Genomic DNA, 13,338 nt, shown 5'->3' with positions numbered 1-13,338 from the left:
GTAACGGCCGACGCCATCCGCCTTCGCCTATTCCCATTCTCATTGTTTGGGAAGGCAAAGCAATGGTTTTACGCTCAACCCGATGATGTCAACACCTGGAGAAGATGTGCCAATGCATTTCTCAAGAAATTCTTCCCAATGGGCAAGACATCTGCTCTGAGGGCAAAGATTTCAAGCTTCCAACAGAAGGCAGACGAGACTATTCCCGAAGCATGGGAACGTCTCCAGGAGTACATTCAAGAGTGTCCACATCATGGAATTAAAGAGTGGCTTCTGATTCAAGGTTTCTACCATGGGCTGACTCCAGTAGCTCGTAGCCACCTTGATGCCGCCGCAAGAGGATCGTTTACCTCCCTCAATGTCACTCAAGCTAAAACTCTCATTGAGAACATAGTGACAAATCAAACATGGAGAGAAGAACGCCCTCAACTCAAGAAGAGAAGCACGAAAACCATTGAAAAGGTAAATGAAATATCTCACAAGATGGAGTTCTTGTTGAAGAAGTTGGATGAACGAGCCAAGGTAAAGAAAGATCGAGAGGCCATCCAACAATATGCCACTGCACGTGCGAACCAACGGAGCAGGGTGCAAAATGCAAGCCATGAAGCTGTGCAATCCTTCAACAATGGACGACCAACTTCGCGCTTCCAGGGCCAAGGTAACTCTAGTAACTCTAACTGGCTTCCACTTAAAGAACTTGTCATTAATCAAGCTAAAATCAATGAAAGCATGAACAAAAGATTGTTAGCTAATGACAAGACTCTTGAATCATTAACTGCTAAAATGGATTCCCTTGTTTCTTTTGTTAAGGACCAATTAAACTTTAATAAAATTTTAGAGTCTCAAATAGCACAAATCGCTGCTACTGTTCCTTCTTCTGTAAATTCTTGCAATATCTTTAATGTGACCACGAGAGGGGGTAAGACCACTCGTGATCCACCATATCCTGACATGACAAAAAAGACTGCAAGAAAAGATAAGGAAGTTGAGGAAGACAAGGAAGAAGCACCATCTAAGCAGGAAAACACCAAGTTCTATGGAAAGACAGCTCCGCACGAGTTCTACGACACCAACATTATGCTGCCATTTCCAAGAACAAGGAAGCCAACCACCGATGAACAATTCGGGAAGTTTGTTGAGGTAATTCGGCAATTATATGTCAATATTCCACTACTTGATGCAATGCAGGTTCCAACCTATGCCAAGTATTTGAGAGACATCCTCAACAACAAACGCCCGCTGCCTACAACTGAGGTGATTAAGCTAACAGAAGAATGCAGCGCGGCGATACTAAACCAACTACCAGAAAAGAAGAAGGACCCTGGATGTCCTACCATTGACTGCTCCATTGGGACACATCACTTCGAGCATGCACTGTGCGACTTGGGAGCAAGTGTCAGTGTCATGCCAAAGGTAATATTTGATAAACTAACCCATGCTGTTTTGTCCCCTACATCAATACATTTGCAGTTAGCGGATCAGTCAATTCGCCATCCTGCGGGGGTAGCTGAGAATATCCCCATAAAGATACGCGAGTTCCTGGTCCCTGTGGATTTCGTGGTACTCGACATGGAGGTGGATGAAAAGACTCCACTTATCCTGGGAAGACCATTTCTCAGCACTGCTAATGCACATATTGACGTTGGAGCCGGAGAAATTCAATTTACAATCAATGGGGCCCAGGAGAAGTTCAACTTCAAACCAAAGGTAGTGCAATGCTCACTAATCTTGGCAGTGGATGTGGCAACCGTCACATTCATAACTAGGCCAAAGAAAAAGACCAATCCAACGCCAAGAGCAAAGAGCAAGAAAATATGGAAGAAGAAGGTAATACAACCGATGACACCTCCGAAGAAAATTTCTGTATCAACTCAAGGAGGAGGTCCTGTTCTAAGGACCTGAGGTAACAGCTCTTCCATCAAGGTAAGCCCACTGACCTTTAACTTTAAGTTACTTATTAAACTTCCTTCATCTTTTCCAACCCTTCTATCAACTTGAGTTAAGACAAGTAAAGTAAAAATAAAAACTCACTGAGCAAGGTGGACACCAGGTGGGGCCCAAAGGGGGGTCGCCCGACCCCACTTTGGTGGCCCCCACCTATCATCTCGTGTCCTTTGCCACTTCCTGTCATGACATGCTATGCTCCATTCAAGAAAACACCAAAACATTACCATGTCAACTCATGTAATCCCACTTGATCAACGAATTGAACCGTGCATGAGAATTCTCTAACTCTTTCATCTATTTTTCTTGCATGTGCTTGTTCTGTTACTAGTGTAGTGTGCCCAACATTACTCAAGAGTGAGAGGAGGGGTCGGCCGACCCCATGGTTGGCCCCACTTCCTCCCCTCCTCTGGTGTATGGCAGCACAAGTAATGTAGGGAGAGTGAGTATAGAAATAAAGACTCATAAACATCGACACTCACCCTAGGAGCTAGAGTTTCTAGTTCTCATCCCCTGCTTCCACTAAAACGTAAGTGAAATTAGGAGACACTGCTAACTTAACAAAAACCATCTTCTTCTTTCTAAAGTCACTTAAGCAACCCCTAGACAAATCACTCTTGCTAAGTATGGGAAAGATACTTGCTTAAAGCCTTAAGTAAATCAACATTTTGAGAAGCTCATCCCGTGAAGCATCTCATGAGCAAACATCCACCCATCTAGTCTTGTCTTGTTCCCTCCTTTCTCTTTCACCACATTCCAAGAAGAGATTCTTTGAGAAAACATCCAAAAGAAAGGAGAGAGTGAGTGGAGATGGGGAACCAGCCATGGCACACATTCATCATCAATCTGGTGAACAGCTAGCGCAAAGAGGAGGTGGTGATGGGGTCGCCTGACCCCCTCCCTGCAGCATTTCTTATTTCTTTCTTTCCCATCCATCTTTCCTTGACACAGGGTGTTGGCCATTTGTGGTTTCGTGGAAAAAGAGGGGTCGGCCGACCCTGACAAAGTGCCCTCTGCACTTGTCCTCTCTTTCATCCACTCACTCATTCACTCACAACCACTTTCCTCTACTAGCAACTCAAGAAAATCATCAACACTCTTCCTTTCACTTTCCCTATTGCTCAAGTGTTCACCCGTCGAGAAATCAAGAGAGGTAATCAGCCGGTAAGAAGAGTTAAAATCTAAACTAACCTCTCTGGTGGAAGTGGTGTTCGTTATTTTCTTGATCTAGCATGAAGAATCCACTCAAGAACATAGGGAAGAAAGTGCGTGGAGCGTTTAGCGGAAGCTCATCAAGGCGCTCCCATGGCACCATGAGTTCGGTAGAAGAGTACTCCTCTCATCAGGGACTTCCCTCTGAGACTCATGAGGAGCAAGAGCATGAGGCCATGCCACAGCAAACACCACCTAATGAAGAAGCAGCACCTCTACGGATGCAAGATATAGAGACCGGACTTTTGCTCACCGTAGAAGAAATGGAGAAGCTTAACCATCTATGCCACCGTGAATTCAAGCATACCAAGGTAATTGACCCTAAATTCCTCAAAGACACAGGTATGTATGAGGAATTCTTTGATGTCTTTGCTGCAATAGGATGGGGTGAATTTTGGGACTTTTCGGAACACCTAGGTAGCAAGATTCTCACTCTAGAATTTTTGAGCACCGTAAGGGTAACCGAAACAACCATTTACTTTCGCCTAAGAAACCAAGATTATGATTTCACATGGGACCATCTAGCTGCATGTTTAGGCTTTATGAATTTTAAAACCAACGTAGAAGTTGCCACAAGGGGTTTTAATAGACAAGAATTTTGGCATGAAATAACTGGGGAGAATCTAATTGGAAAGACTTACCCACGTACTAGCCATATTTGCCATCCCACACTACGGTTCATGCACAAATGGATAGGCATCACTCTATTCCCTAGAGATGACATTCGGATTGTGCGGGAAATTGATAATAGAATTCTATATGCCATGGTGAATAGAATTCGTATTGCACCGGTAAAAGCCATGGTACATCATTGGATCACTATAGCACGGAAGAATGACCCAATTGAGTTCACCTCTATAATTACAAAATTGTGTGATTACATTTTGATCCTTGATGACACCATCCAGTACATACCCACTCCTAGAACTGTGTTAGGAAAATATCATTTCATTCAAGCAAAAGTAATTACGCGTGGCCCCAATGACACAATTGAATTTATATTGCGTAAATCAAATGCAAGACTCATTTTGCCACAACCAGAGTTAAAAGTATACGGGGGCCACCCGTTAATGCCTAATGTTCCTGGAGTTGGAGGACGTAGAAGTTTTGCAGGGCCATTCACACGTGGACAGTCACGAGCTGAACAACAAGATGATTCAGATAATGAGGGCACTTCCAATGCCATGCACACCTCCGGGACGGGGAGGAGACGTAGTGCCCGGTTGTCTCTTTCTTCTTCGCAGGAGATTGGAAACCGCAGTCACCGTCATGACATGGAGCTACTCAGATCAGGTATGGCTACATTGCGTACTAACCATGAAGCCATTCACACTGCCACTGTGGAAACCCAACAGCAAATCCAAAATTTTGAGGAGAGCAGCAATAGAAACTGGTGCCAAGCCTACACATCATATCACCTGCCCGTACCACCATACATTCCTCAACCACCACATGCATATCCACCTCCTCCTGCACAATATCTCCACAGCAATATCCTCCACCATATCCACCATATCCATCGTATCCACCCCAGTGAGGAAGGACAAGCTTGGGGGAGATCCTCTCCCCCGCCAAGGTAAGTATTCTATCCTATTTATTTCCATGCATTTTATCATTCCTGCTCTAAAAAAAAAATTAGCAATTCCCTTTAGCATATATGCTTCATGTATGTCTATATCCCTCATGGAAATGATGACTAGTTGCTTGTTAATGTTTCTCTAGTACCTAGTATACAACTTAGTATTTCTCCAAGTATGGATCACTTAGCTCACTTAAACTGCCATGAACCTGAAAACTTTGTGGGTTGCAAGTGCTAGAACTAAGTCTAAGTTGTTGTGGGACATGAGATAGTGAGACAAGAGCTGCTATAATATTATTCTAAGCATGCATGATTATCAGAGATTTATTCTTAAAATGATCAAAACCTTAATTGTTCCTCAAGGGTGATGAATTCCTACCACAGCTATATATACTTTACATGATTGCAACCTTTCCACATAAGCTATTTGCTTTGTGTTGAGTGTCGTCAAGTCTTGTTGACCCCTGTTAAGAGACTTTTCATGCTCCTAAGATCAAGATCACGTACACACCACATATATATATGCTGCTTCTACACTGGAAGTACGCAACCACATGTATTTCGCATCCACTAAATAGGTTGCTCCATACTCTAAATGTTAGAATATCTCTCTCTAAGCATTATTTGGTAAATGAGACATCAAAAGCCTAGGCAAAATGAAATAAAAAGATGGACATGTGCAAGTCCACAAAAAAAAAATTGAGCACATAAAGCTCGAAGAAAAAGAAAATGCTAGCCATGTCTCAATATACAAGTAGAGAGAGTGTAGCAAATAAAGGAGCAACCTAGTCCACCATATATCACACTTGCACATCTTGATCTGGGAGTATGACACTTCTCTTCAAGGATCCGAGCTTTGACTTCGCAACACATGCAAAGTAAGTATGCTATCTCCTTTCATCCCTACCTTAAAGCTCCACATAAGCCTTTTAGAAATAGGATGAAATAGAGAAGGCAACTCTATCATATGCCTTGGTGAGGAATTATACACCATTTGAGTGACATGAGAGAACCATATGAGGAACATTTAAGTTTTCTTTTGAAAATATCACAAAACCTCTGATATGAAACTTGCTAAGAATGAGAAAGTTAGTGCTCAAGTCAAACTGTTCTGTCTTTCAACCACCTAAGACAAAGGAAAAGCCATAAGCCCCATAAGGGACTAAGGTAATATGGGTAAGTTTACATAGCTAAATTTTTCATGCAAAGAGAAGAACTTTGTAGTACACATGGTACTCTTGAAATGTGAACATAGTAAATATACCTGATCCACCGAGGCTAAGTTTGATTGTTTGCTCGGGACGAGCAAAGGTTAAGCTTGGGGGATCTTGTTGACGGTGGATATACCATAGAAATCCACATACAAAACACCGTCAACATGCCTCGGTTGCAAGGGGAAATGACATGACATGAACATATTTTATCCATAACTAGTTCCACTTGTACTCTTAGCTTGTTTATGCAGGAACAACAAATTCAAGACATTATTTGACAAAGCCAACATCAGAATCATCAAGAGGAGATCGAGGGGACAACAGGTGACACCCTGGGCCCACAGGGAGGGGGTCGCCCGACCCCTCTTTGGTGGGACCCAGGTGTGCCACCTACTCCACCGACATAAGGGACCATTGTGGACACTGCTGGTGGGCCCAGGTGGTCAGGAGTGGGGTCGCCCGACCCCACATGTAAGGCGGTTTCAGGGTCGGTGGCCTCCCACCGACCTTCCCCACATGTCTCACGTGTTGGTTTGCCCCTGCCGTTGATCAAATGGCGGTTGTGAAGTCGGTTTGATCCAAGGGTGGAGAGGCATGATCACACGGATCGATGACGTGGCGGTGGAGTAGCCCCTACTCCACCTCTCCCTATAAATAGAGGCTGATTTCACCCTTCCAAGGCATGATGAATTCAAGGTTCAAGTGATCCAAGCTAGATACAAGTGAGTAGTAGTAGTAGTCTAGTGTGGGAGTTAGAGTTGAGTCGAGCGAAGCTCGGGGTCTCCGGAGTCGTCTTCTGGAGAGTCTGGTATAGCTCTTGTATCTTTTCTCCTGTAAGACTTGTTTTCTTAATATATTCTCTTTCTACTTTTCTAAGTATTACTTTGTGCAATATTATTCTTGCAATAGTATTGTAGTGTTCTATCTTGTCCTTTAGTAGTTACATATTAGATTGTGATCCTGTAACAAGCTCGTGGCTGTTTCCCATCGCCTTTAGCAAGGTGCTATAGTTGTTTGATCGCAGCTAGAGTAGTGAGAGTTAGCGTAAGCGCGGTGCTTAGGCTAGGTCTTGCCTTTGGGTGTCGCTGGCTCGGACGGAAAGTAGGGGCGCACTCCCTAGTAGGTGACAGATCGTGGGCGGCATTAGGTTCTCCTCACGTACGAGCTAGTTCTTAAAAGATAAGGCGTCCATAAGCCCAATAGTCGCTTTCGGTAAGGGGTTAGGTGAAAAACCTTTTAAGCGTCTTACCAGCTCGGCTATCCCTGGCAGCCATTAGTAAGGTATCAATCTAGTGTGTCTCTGCTATTTGATTAAGATTAGTTCACGAGAGTAGAATTAGAAATCCTAGGAACCTGTACTCACTCGTTGTCCTCCCACCTAGCTACTCTACTCTAGTTATCTTGTAGTTATCCTTTTTGATTATCTCTGGATCATCATCATCCCTTCCTTCACCTTTCGTTACCACCTCTCTGCACTAGTTGTAACTAAGTTGAGATAGGATCTCTTTTCTTACAAGCATTTCTAGCTATTGCTTTCCCTTGGGAAAATATAAATTACGATACCTTGGAATACTCCCGGGTGAAGTGCTACAGCGGTACCTTCTGTGCGCTTGCGGAATTATCCAATAGTTAATAGAGTTACCACACCAGGCATTTCTGGCGCCATCACCGATATCCGGTGGTTGCGTTAAGAAGTGCCAACACTCATGGGATGACTCTGGTAATCTACTTCTAGTTCATTATGCAATTACTAATCATGTATGTTCTGGTTCACAACTCTTTTGAGTACTTTAATCTATAGGACGCTATAGGTGAGAGTTGTAGTATAGGTGTAAGCGTGGTGCTTAGACCTAGATTACTTGTGGATATCCCCTGTCTAGCTGGATCATGTGGTAGGCCGCGTAGGTGACAGTTACGTTGGTCCCCTGTAGTCCACCTCTTGTTAGCAGGACGGGTAGGGTTTATTGGCCTATGGATAAGCATCCTTTGTGGTTTATTCTTATCACGTGGTTCGTCCTAGACATAGACATACCCCTTTGAAGTAGAGAAACCATAGTTATCCTCTCTATTCTCATACCATTGCCCATATACTATATTGCTCTACTCTCTATTCCCATATTATCACCCATTGTTATCTTACCTTTAATATTGTTCTATTCAATTCTACCATCTTTCCTATTTACACCTATCTATTTATCTTGGTTAAGTTAGAGTGTAGTTGGTTCTCCCGTTTCTCTGTGGATACGATAAAACCTTTAACCGAGAAAAGCTATAACGGTATCCGTGCGCTTGCGGATTATCTGTGTGCGTATAAATACCATAGTACACTCTAGTGCCATGCTGGGAATGACAACCTAGTATTCAAGTGGTGTTAGCAAGTGTCAACACCCTAATTGGGAGGGTCCTTATCGGATAAATCGATCTGCTCCCGGCAATAGTTGCCGATGAAGAGTTCATAGATTCAGCAAAGCCTGGATGGACGATATTGCGCGCAGACGGATTTGGTTGGCCTCTTCTATTTGTTGAGTATCTTGATCGACAGAACCTTCGACTGTTTTCAGCTTCTTCTTCATCTGTAGTGCTTTGTGGGCTTGGACATCTCTCTCTTGCTGAAGAATATTGAGCGCATCGGGCAGTTGGCTTTCTTCTTGCCGAGCATGAGTCAGAGCCTCTTCCACTTGCTTAAGTTCAGCTAACAAGGCTTCTATTCTTGCCGATAGATTGGAAATCTTTTGTTTCACCTCATCTCCTGAGGACTATAGAACGCCGATGCTCTTGTGTTTCTCATCGGCAACATGCTTTACTTGCATCATCTCCTCTTTGAGCTAGGCATAAGCAACTCTATCGGCGAGGCGCTGGGCAGCCTTCTAATACTGGAGTTGACGACTTTCTAGGTGGGCAGCTTGGAAAAGGATTTCTTCTACATCGGCTGGAATTTGGCCAAGGAGGGTCTTGAATATAACTTTGGCTGAATCGGAGTCATCCACTAGCCGAGCCGTGTCTTGGTGCAACAGCGCTAGTAGGTCTTCCAACTTGGCCTTGATCTCTGCCGATGTGATTCCAATTGCCTGAGAGGAGCTTGCTTCTTTGCCTTCATCATCAGAGATGTCGATAGCAAAGGAGAATAGGCTATCTGGGGACTCTTGCTCCTAGAAAACGAAGAGGATGAGTTACTCAAAAAGTCTTGAAAATTGAATGACTTACTTGTTTCAGGGCGATTTCCTGTCTCTGACGTGGAGATGTAGTTGGTACTATAGTTTGATCGGCTAGGGATGCCAATGGAATGACTTCAACTGAAACTTTCCAGGGGTGATTATAGCTTATAAATGAAGTCATTGGTAATAATTTTGCAATCAGTGCTTTACCTCGAGGAGATATAGTGATTGTCTGCTCTGGGGGGGACGATCGATGATATGCCCAGGTCAACTGGTTCGGTGATCTATTTAGATACATCGGTGGTATTTTTTGTGTCTGGGGCTCCGATGGAGGAGGAGATGATGTTACTGGGATCGGGGAAACTGGACGAGGTGGAGAAGATGGTGCGGTCCTCTGTCGCTTTGGCTGGGTCTTGGTGCTCTTTGGGCCTTTTCTCTTAGGTGGATCTTGACTGGGCTAGGGGGCATCGGCACCTGATGTTTGAGTCTTCTTGGTCTTTGCCGATGCACCAGTCTGCTACTATTACGAACATCAAAATTTCATAAGTTAGATATAAGAAAGGGATACCAATGGAATTTGTAAAGGAATACAAGTTTAAAGAGGAGTTACCAATGATGTTCCTGTTGCAGCCGATGTACCCTGAAAGGATAATATAAGTAGGGGATGAAATCATTGTAAATAAAGAGAGTCAAAAAAATTACCTTGAAAGCCTGTGCCAAAGTGGCAGCAGCTACCGATGGAGACACTTTCGACCGCTTGGTCGTCTTTTTGAAGCGAATGTTGCGGTGCATCAGAGCTGATAGACTCGGCGCATTATGGCCGATCAAAGAAATTGGGCCTGATTGAAGAAGTTCAATCGGCCCCCCACTCCTGCTAATTGTCTGCGTTGGGTCATTGACCTGTTGAAATAAGAATAAGTAAGTTGCTGATAAAGTTAAAATTGACAGAGGAACTGAGGTATCGGCAGGGGACTTACAATGTCATTGGGAACTCCATAGTCGGAGTCGATCATGCCACGATACGTATGAGCTGATACCCTGAACAGATGCTCCTTCCATTCTTCCCACCAATGTTTATACAACTAAGTAATGAAGAGAGCTGGGACCCAGGCCGATAGATCAATGTCTATCGTATCGGCATCTGGCGGGAGTGGAGCTATCCTAATCCACTCAAGTCCACTAGTTATTGTCTCTCTTGGTTTTACTACATCGGCATAACAAAGTTTGATCGGCAGTTGACCAAAGGCCAGTTGGCGAGCCAATGCCGATGGGTTATAAAACTCATAGGTGGTGTTGATGTTCTTCTCGCTACCAAAGCTGTTCACTGAAATTACTCTCAGAGTGATGATTGCCATAATCAAATCATTATCCTTGTTGAGAGCATTGTCAAAAGGATGGAAGGTGAGCGAAAACCTGGTTTCTAGGTCTTCATAAGGCATCCATGCTCGCTGATCTTTGGAGAGGCCATCATACAGAGTTTGAAAGAATCGGCCGACCTGGTTTTCATTGCAACTGGTACCAGGGAGAACTATGACAGCTTCACCATAATTAAGGGGTGAGCGGGTTGCCAATTCATCGACTGCTAGTTCGTAGTCTTCGGCAATATCTCAAGGGAATCGTTGTAAAAAGAAGTCAAACCGAAGGCGTTTGTGCATATGAACGTTGAGCCACATGTTGATGAACCACCAAGGGCCTCCTAGATTGCCGATGGGTTCACCTAGAAGGAGTTTCTTAGTCACTTGATGAAGGAGATGATAGACGGAGCCTAGCAGGTATCGGCCACCATCGGCTAATCTTTCTGCTGCCGATAAGTAGACGGAGGTTGGTCCTACCGATCGGCCGCAGAAGATGAATTTGTCTAGCCACATGTTCAGAAAAGTGGCATGTTCCCTCTGACCGACCAATCCTGTTTTTTGATATTTCTGGATATACCCTGACCAACCGCCGATGTTGCGGATTTCTACTTTGCGTTCGGCTTTACGGCCGAACAACTGGCCATCATCGGCAGTTGCAATATCTAAACCAGTAAGCATGAGGACATCAGCGAGAGTAGGGGAAGCGAGGCCATGGCCAAAAATGAAAGCATTGAAAGTATCTAACCAGAAATATGAGGCAGCTATCAGCAGTGATTCATTCCTATCCATATCGGCAATAGACAATCTGATGCACTGATCTATCTTGCGCTCACCCCAATATACTTTATTGGTTTTGCTAACCCTCAAAAACCAATCCTTCCATCCTTTAGTGGTGTTTGGCCAGGATCGGAAGGTATGCTTCCACAGATCTAAAGAGAAATTTTCAGTCCTAAAAGGGATCTTGTTGGTCCCTGCATTAATCAAATCGGTAGGATCTGGGTCACCCATCAGACCGAGGCATTAGAGATGGGGTTGTTCAGTGGGAATGACAATTTTTTCACTCAATTCCTGGTGTTTGAAGATTGGAAGAAAAGGAGGAAAAGAAAGGGACAAAGATGCTAAGTAAGTAGACTAATAAAAAGGTTGTAGTAAAGGAAGAAGAAGATGAGAATAGATTTACCTCCAGGACGATGAAGTTGACGACCATTTCTTCCCGAGGAAGAGAAGATCGAAGACTTGAAAGGTTTTTGGGGAGGTTTTGTCGAGGTTCTTGAGCTCTTCGTCAATACCGCCACCAGAGAGATGAGTTTGGGGGATGAAGAATGGTAAGGTGGAGAAGGAGAGCTGAGAAAGGAGGTATTTGTAGGATAAAGTGAGCGGGGGTATTTTTGACTTATCTCCTTGCCGTATTCGTGAAATTCAAGGGTGTTCAGGTGGATATGGTAACTGTTCGCACAATAATCAAGGGATTGCATAAGTGATTTGACAGCAAGTAATCATGATTTTAGGGGATATTTCACTGTGCGAGATCTCTTGGTCGGCTCATCGGCAATCAACTCTAACAGAATAGTTGCCGATGAGCGAGTGTTTTGGAGATTTGGTTTGATGGTTGAGAAATTCGAGGTGCATGTGGAAACCCGAATTAAGTTTGTTTGGATTTAGCAATTAATTTCTATCAGAAGGAAATAATTGTGAAAAGGGCATCATTATCAGGAGAGAATTTCAGAGCATTAATGATTTTATACTCCAAAATTGGGGGGCATGTGTTGACATCGTATTCAGGAAAGTTAATAAAGCCTGGATCGACAGATGGAAAAGTGATGATTGACCATTGAGGGAGTTGCTGATGACTTATGATACTGATGAAAAGGCGACAGGAAAGAAATATGGTTAAGTCTGGAACATTGATTGATCGGTGTCGATGGCTGATATGACGGTTGCCGATGCCGATGGAAGATGATGTGCCGATGATGGTGAAGGAAGACGTGGGAGTTGTCGGAAGGACAATGACGATGTGCCGATCATCCAGGATGGATAAATTGTTGTTTTCCATAATTATTAGAGTTTATTTTACGTACAAGTTCTGTTTAATTTGGGAATAGAATTCTAGTCATATCTGGTTGTAATTCTTTAGGACAGAGTATAAATATAGGCCTAATGGCGATGTAAGAGAACAATCCAATCAATATTATACACAACTTTTACATCTACTTTTGCATCTACATTTTCGACGACTTCGTCAACTCACGTCTTTTCTTTTATTTACGAGTTCTTAAGAATTCACTGAGTCATACTCGATGAGTTCTCGAGTTCCGCATGAATACCTCTTGGCCGTGGCATCCGGACGCATCGCTGTTGTCGGGACCAAAGTATTCGAGTTATCACCTTTGTCGGTTGTAAGGTCAAATTGGCTGGCACACCTGAACAATTGAATTAGGTATTAGCCCTTTGTGTTTGCAGATCCACTTTTGCACCAACATTGTCTTCTTTCACCATCATCGGCATACTGTCTTTCATCGGCTTCGGTAATCATCAAAATCAGCCATCGGCACCGATGAACAACCGTCTCTGGACTTAGCCATATTTCCCTCTTGTTGCCTTGTCATCGGTATCATAGGCCATCGGCAACCTCCTTATTGGCCAGACATATTACTTCTCTAATTGCCGATCCAAGCTTCATTGACTATCCCAATTCGTGTCAAAAAATGGTGTTAACACATGCCCCCAATTTTGGAGTATAAAATCATTAATACTCCAAAATTCTCTCCTGATAATGATGACCTTTTCACAATTATTTCCTTCTAATAGCAATTAATTACCAAATCCAACCAGCCTTAATTTGGATCTCTAGCAAATACCTTGAATCTCTCAACCACCCA

The 13,338-nt window shown here is 43.6% G+C and overlaps 1 protein-coding gene across 1 annotated transcript in view; it reads left to right on the top strand.

The window, feature by feature from the left end:
- Positions 952 to 13,338, top strand: part of LOC110431119 — a 56,929-nt gene continuing 44,542 nt past the window's right edge. Inside the window, exons 1-2 of the mRNA XM_021449826.1 lie at positions 952 to 1,395; positions 1,471 to 1,707. Coding sequence (XP_021305501.1) covers positions 952 to 1,395; positions 1,471 to 1,707 — 681 coding nt within the window. The remainder of the gene's footprint in view (positions 1,396 to 1,470; positions 1,708 to 13,338) is intronic.

Source organism: Sorghum bicolor, chromosome 10 (genome assembly GCF_000003195.3).
Source record: "Sorghum bicolor cultivar BTx623 chromosome 10, Sorghum_bicolor_NCBIv3, whole genome shotgun sequence".
NCBI classification, from domain to species: Eukaryota; Viridiplantae; Streptophyta; class Magnoliopsida; order Poales; family Poaceae; genus Sorghum; species Sorghum bicolor.
The sequence above is the reverse complement of the archived record's forward strand: the minus strand, read 5'-3'. Positions and strand labels throughout refer to the sequence as shown.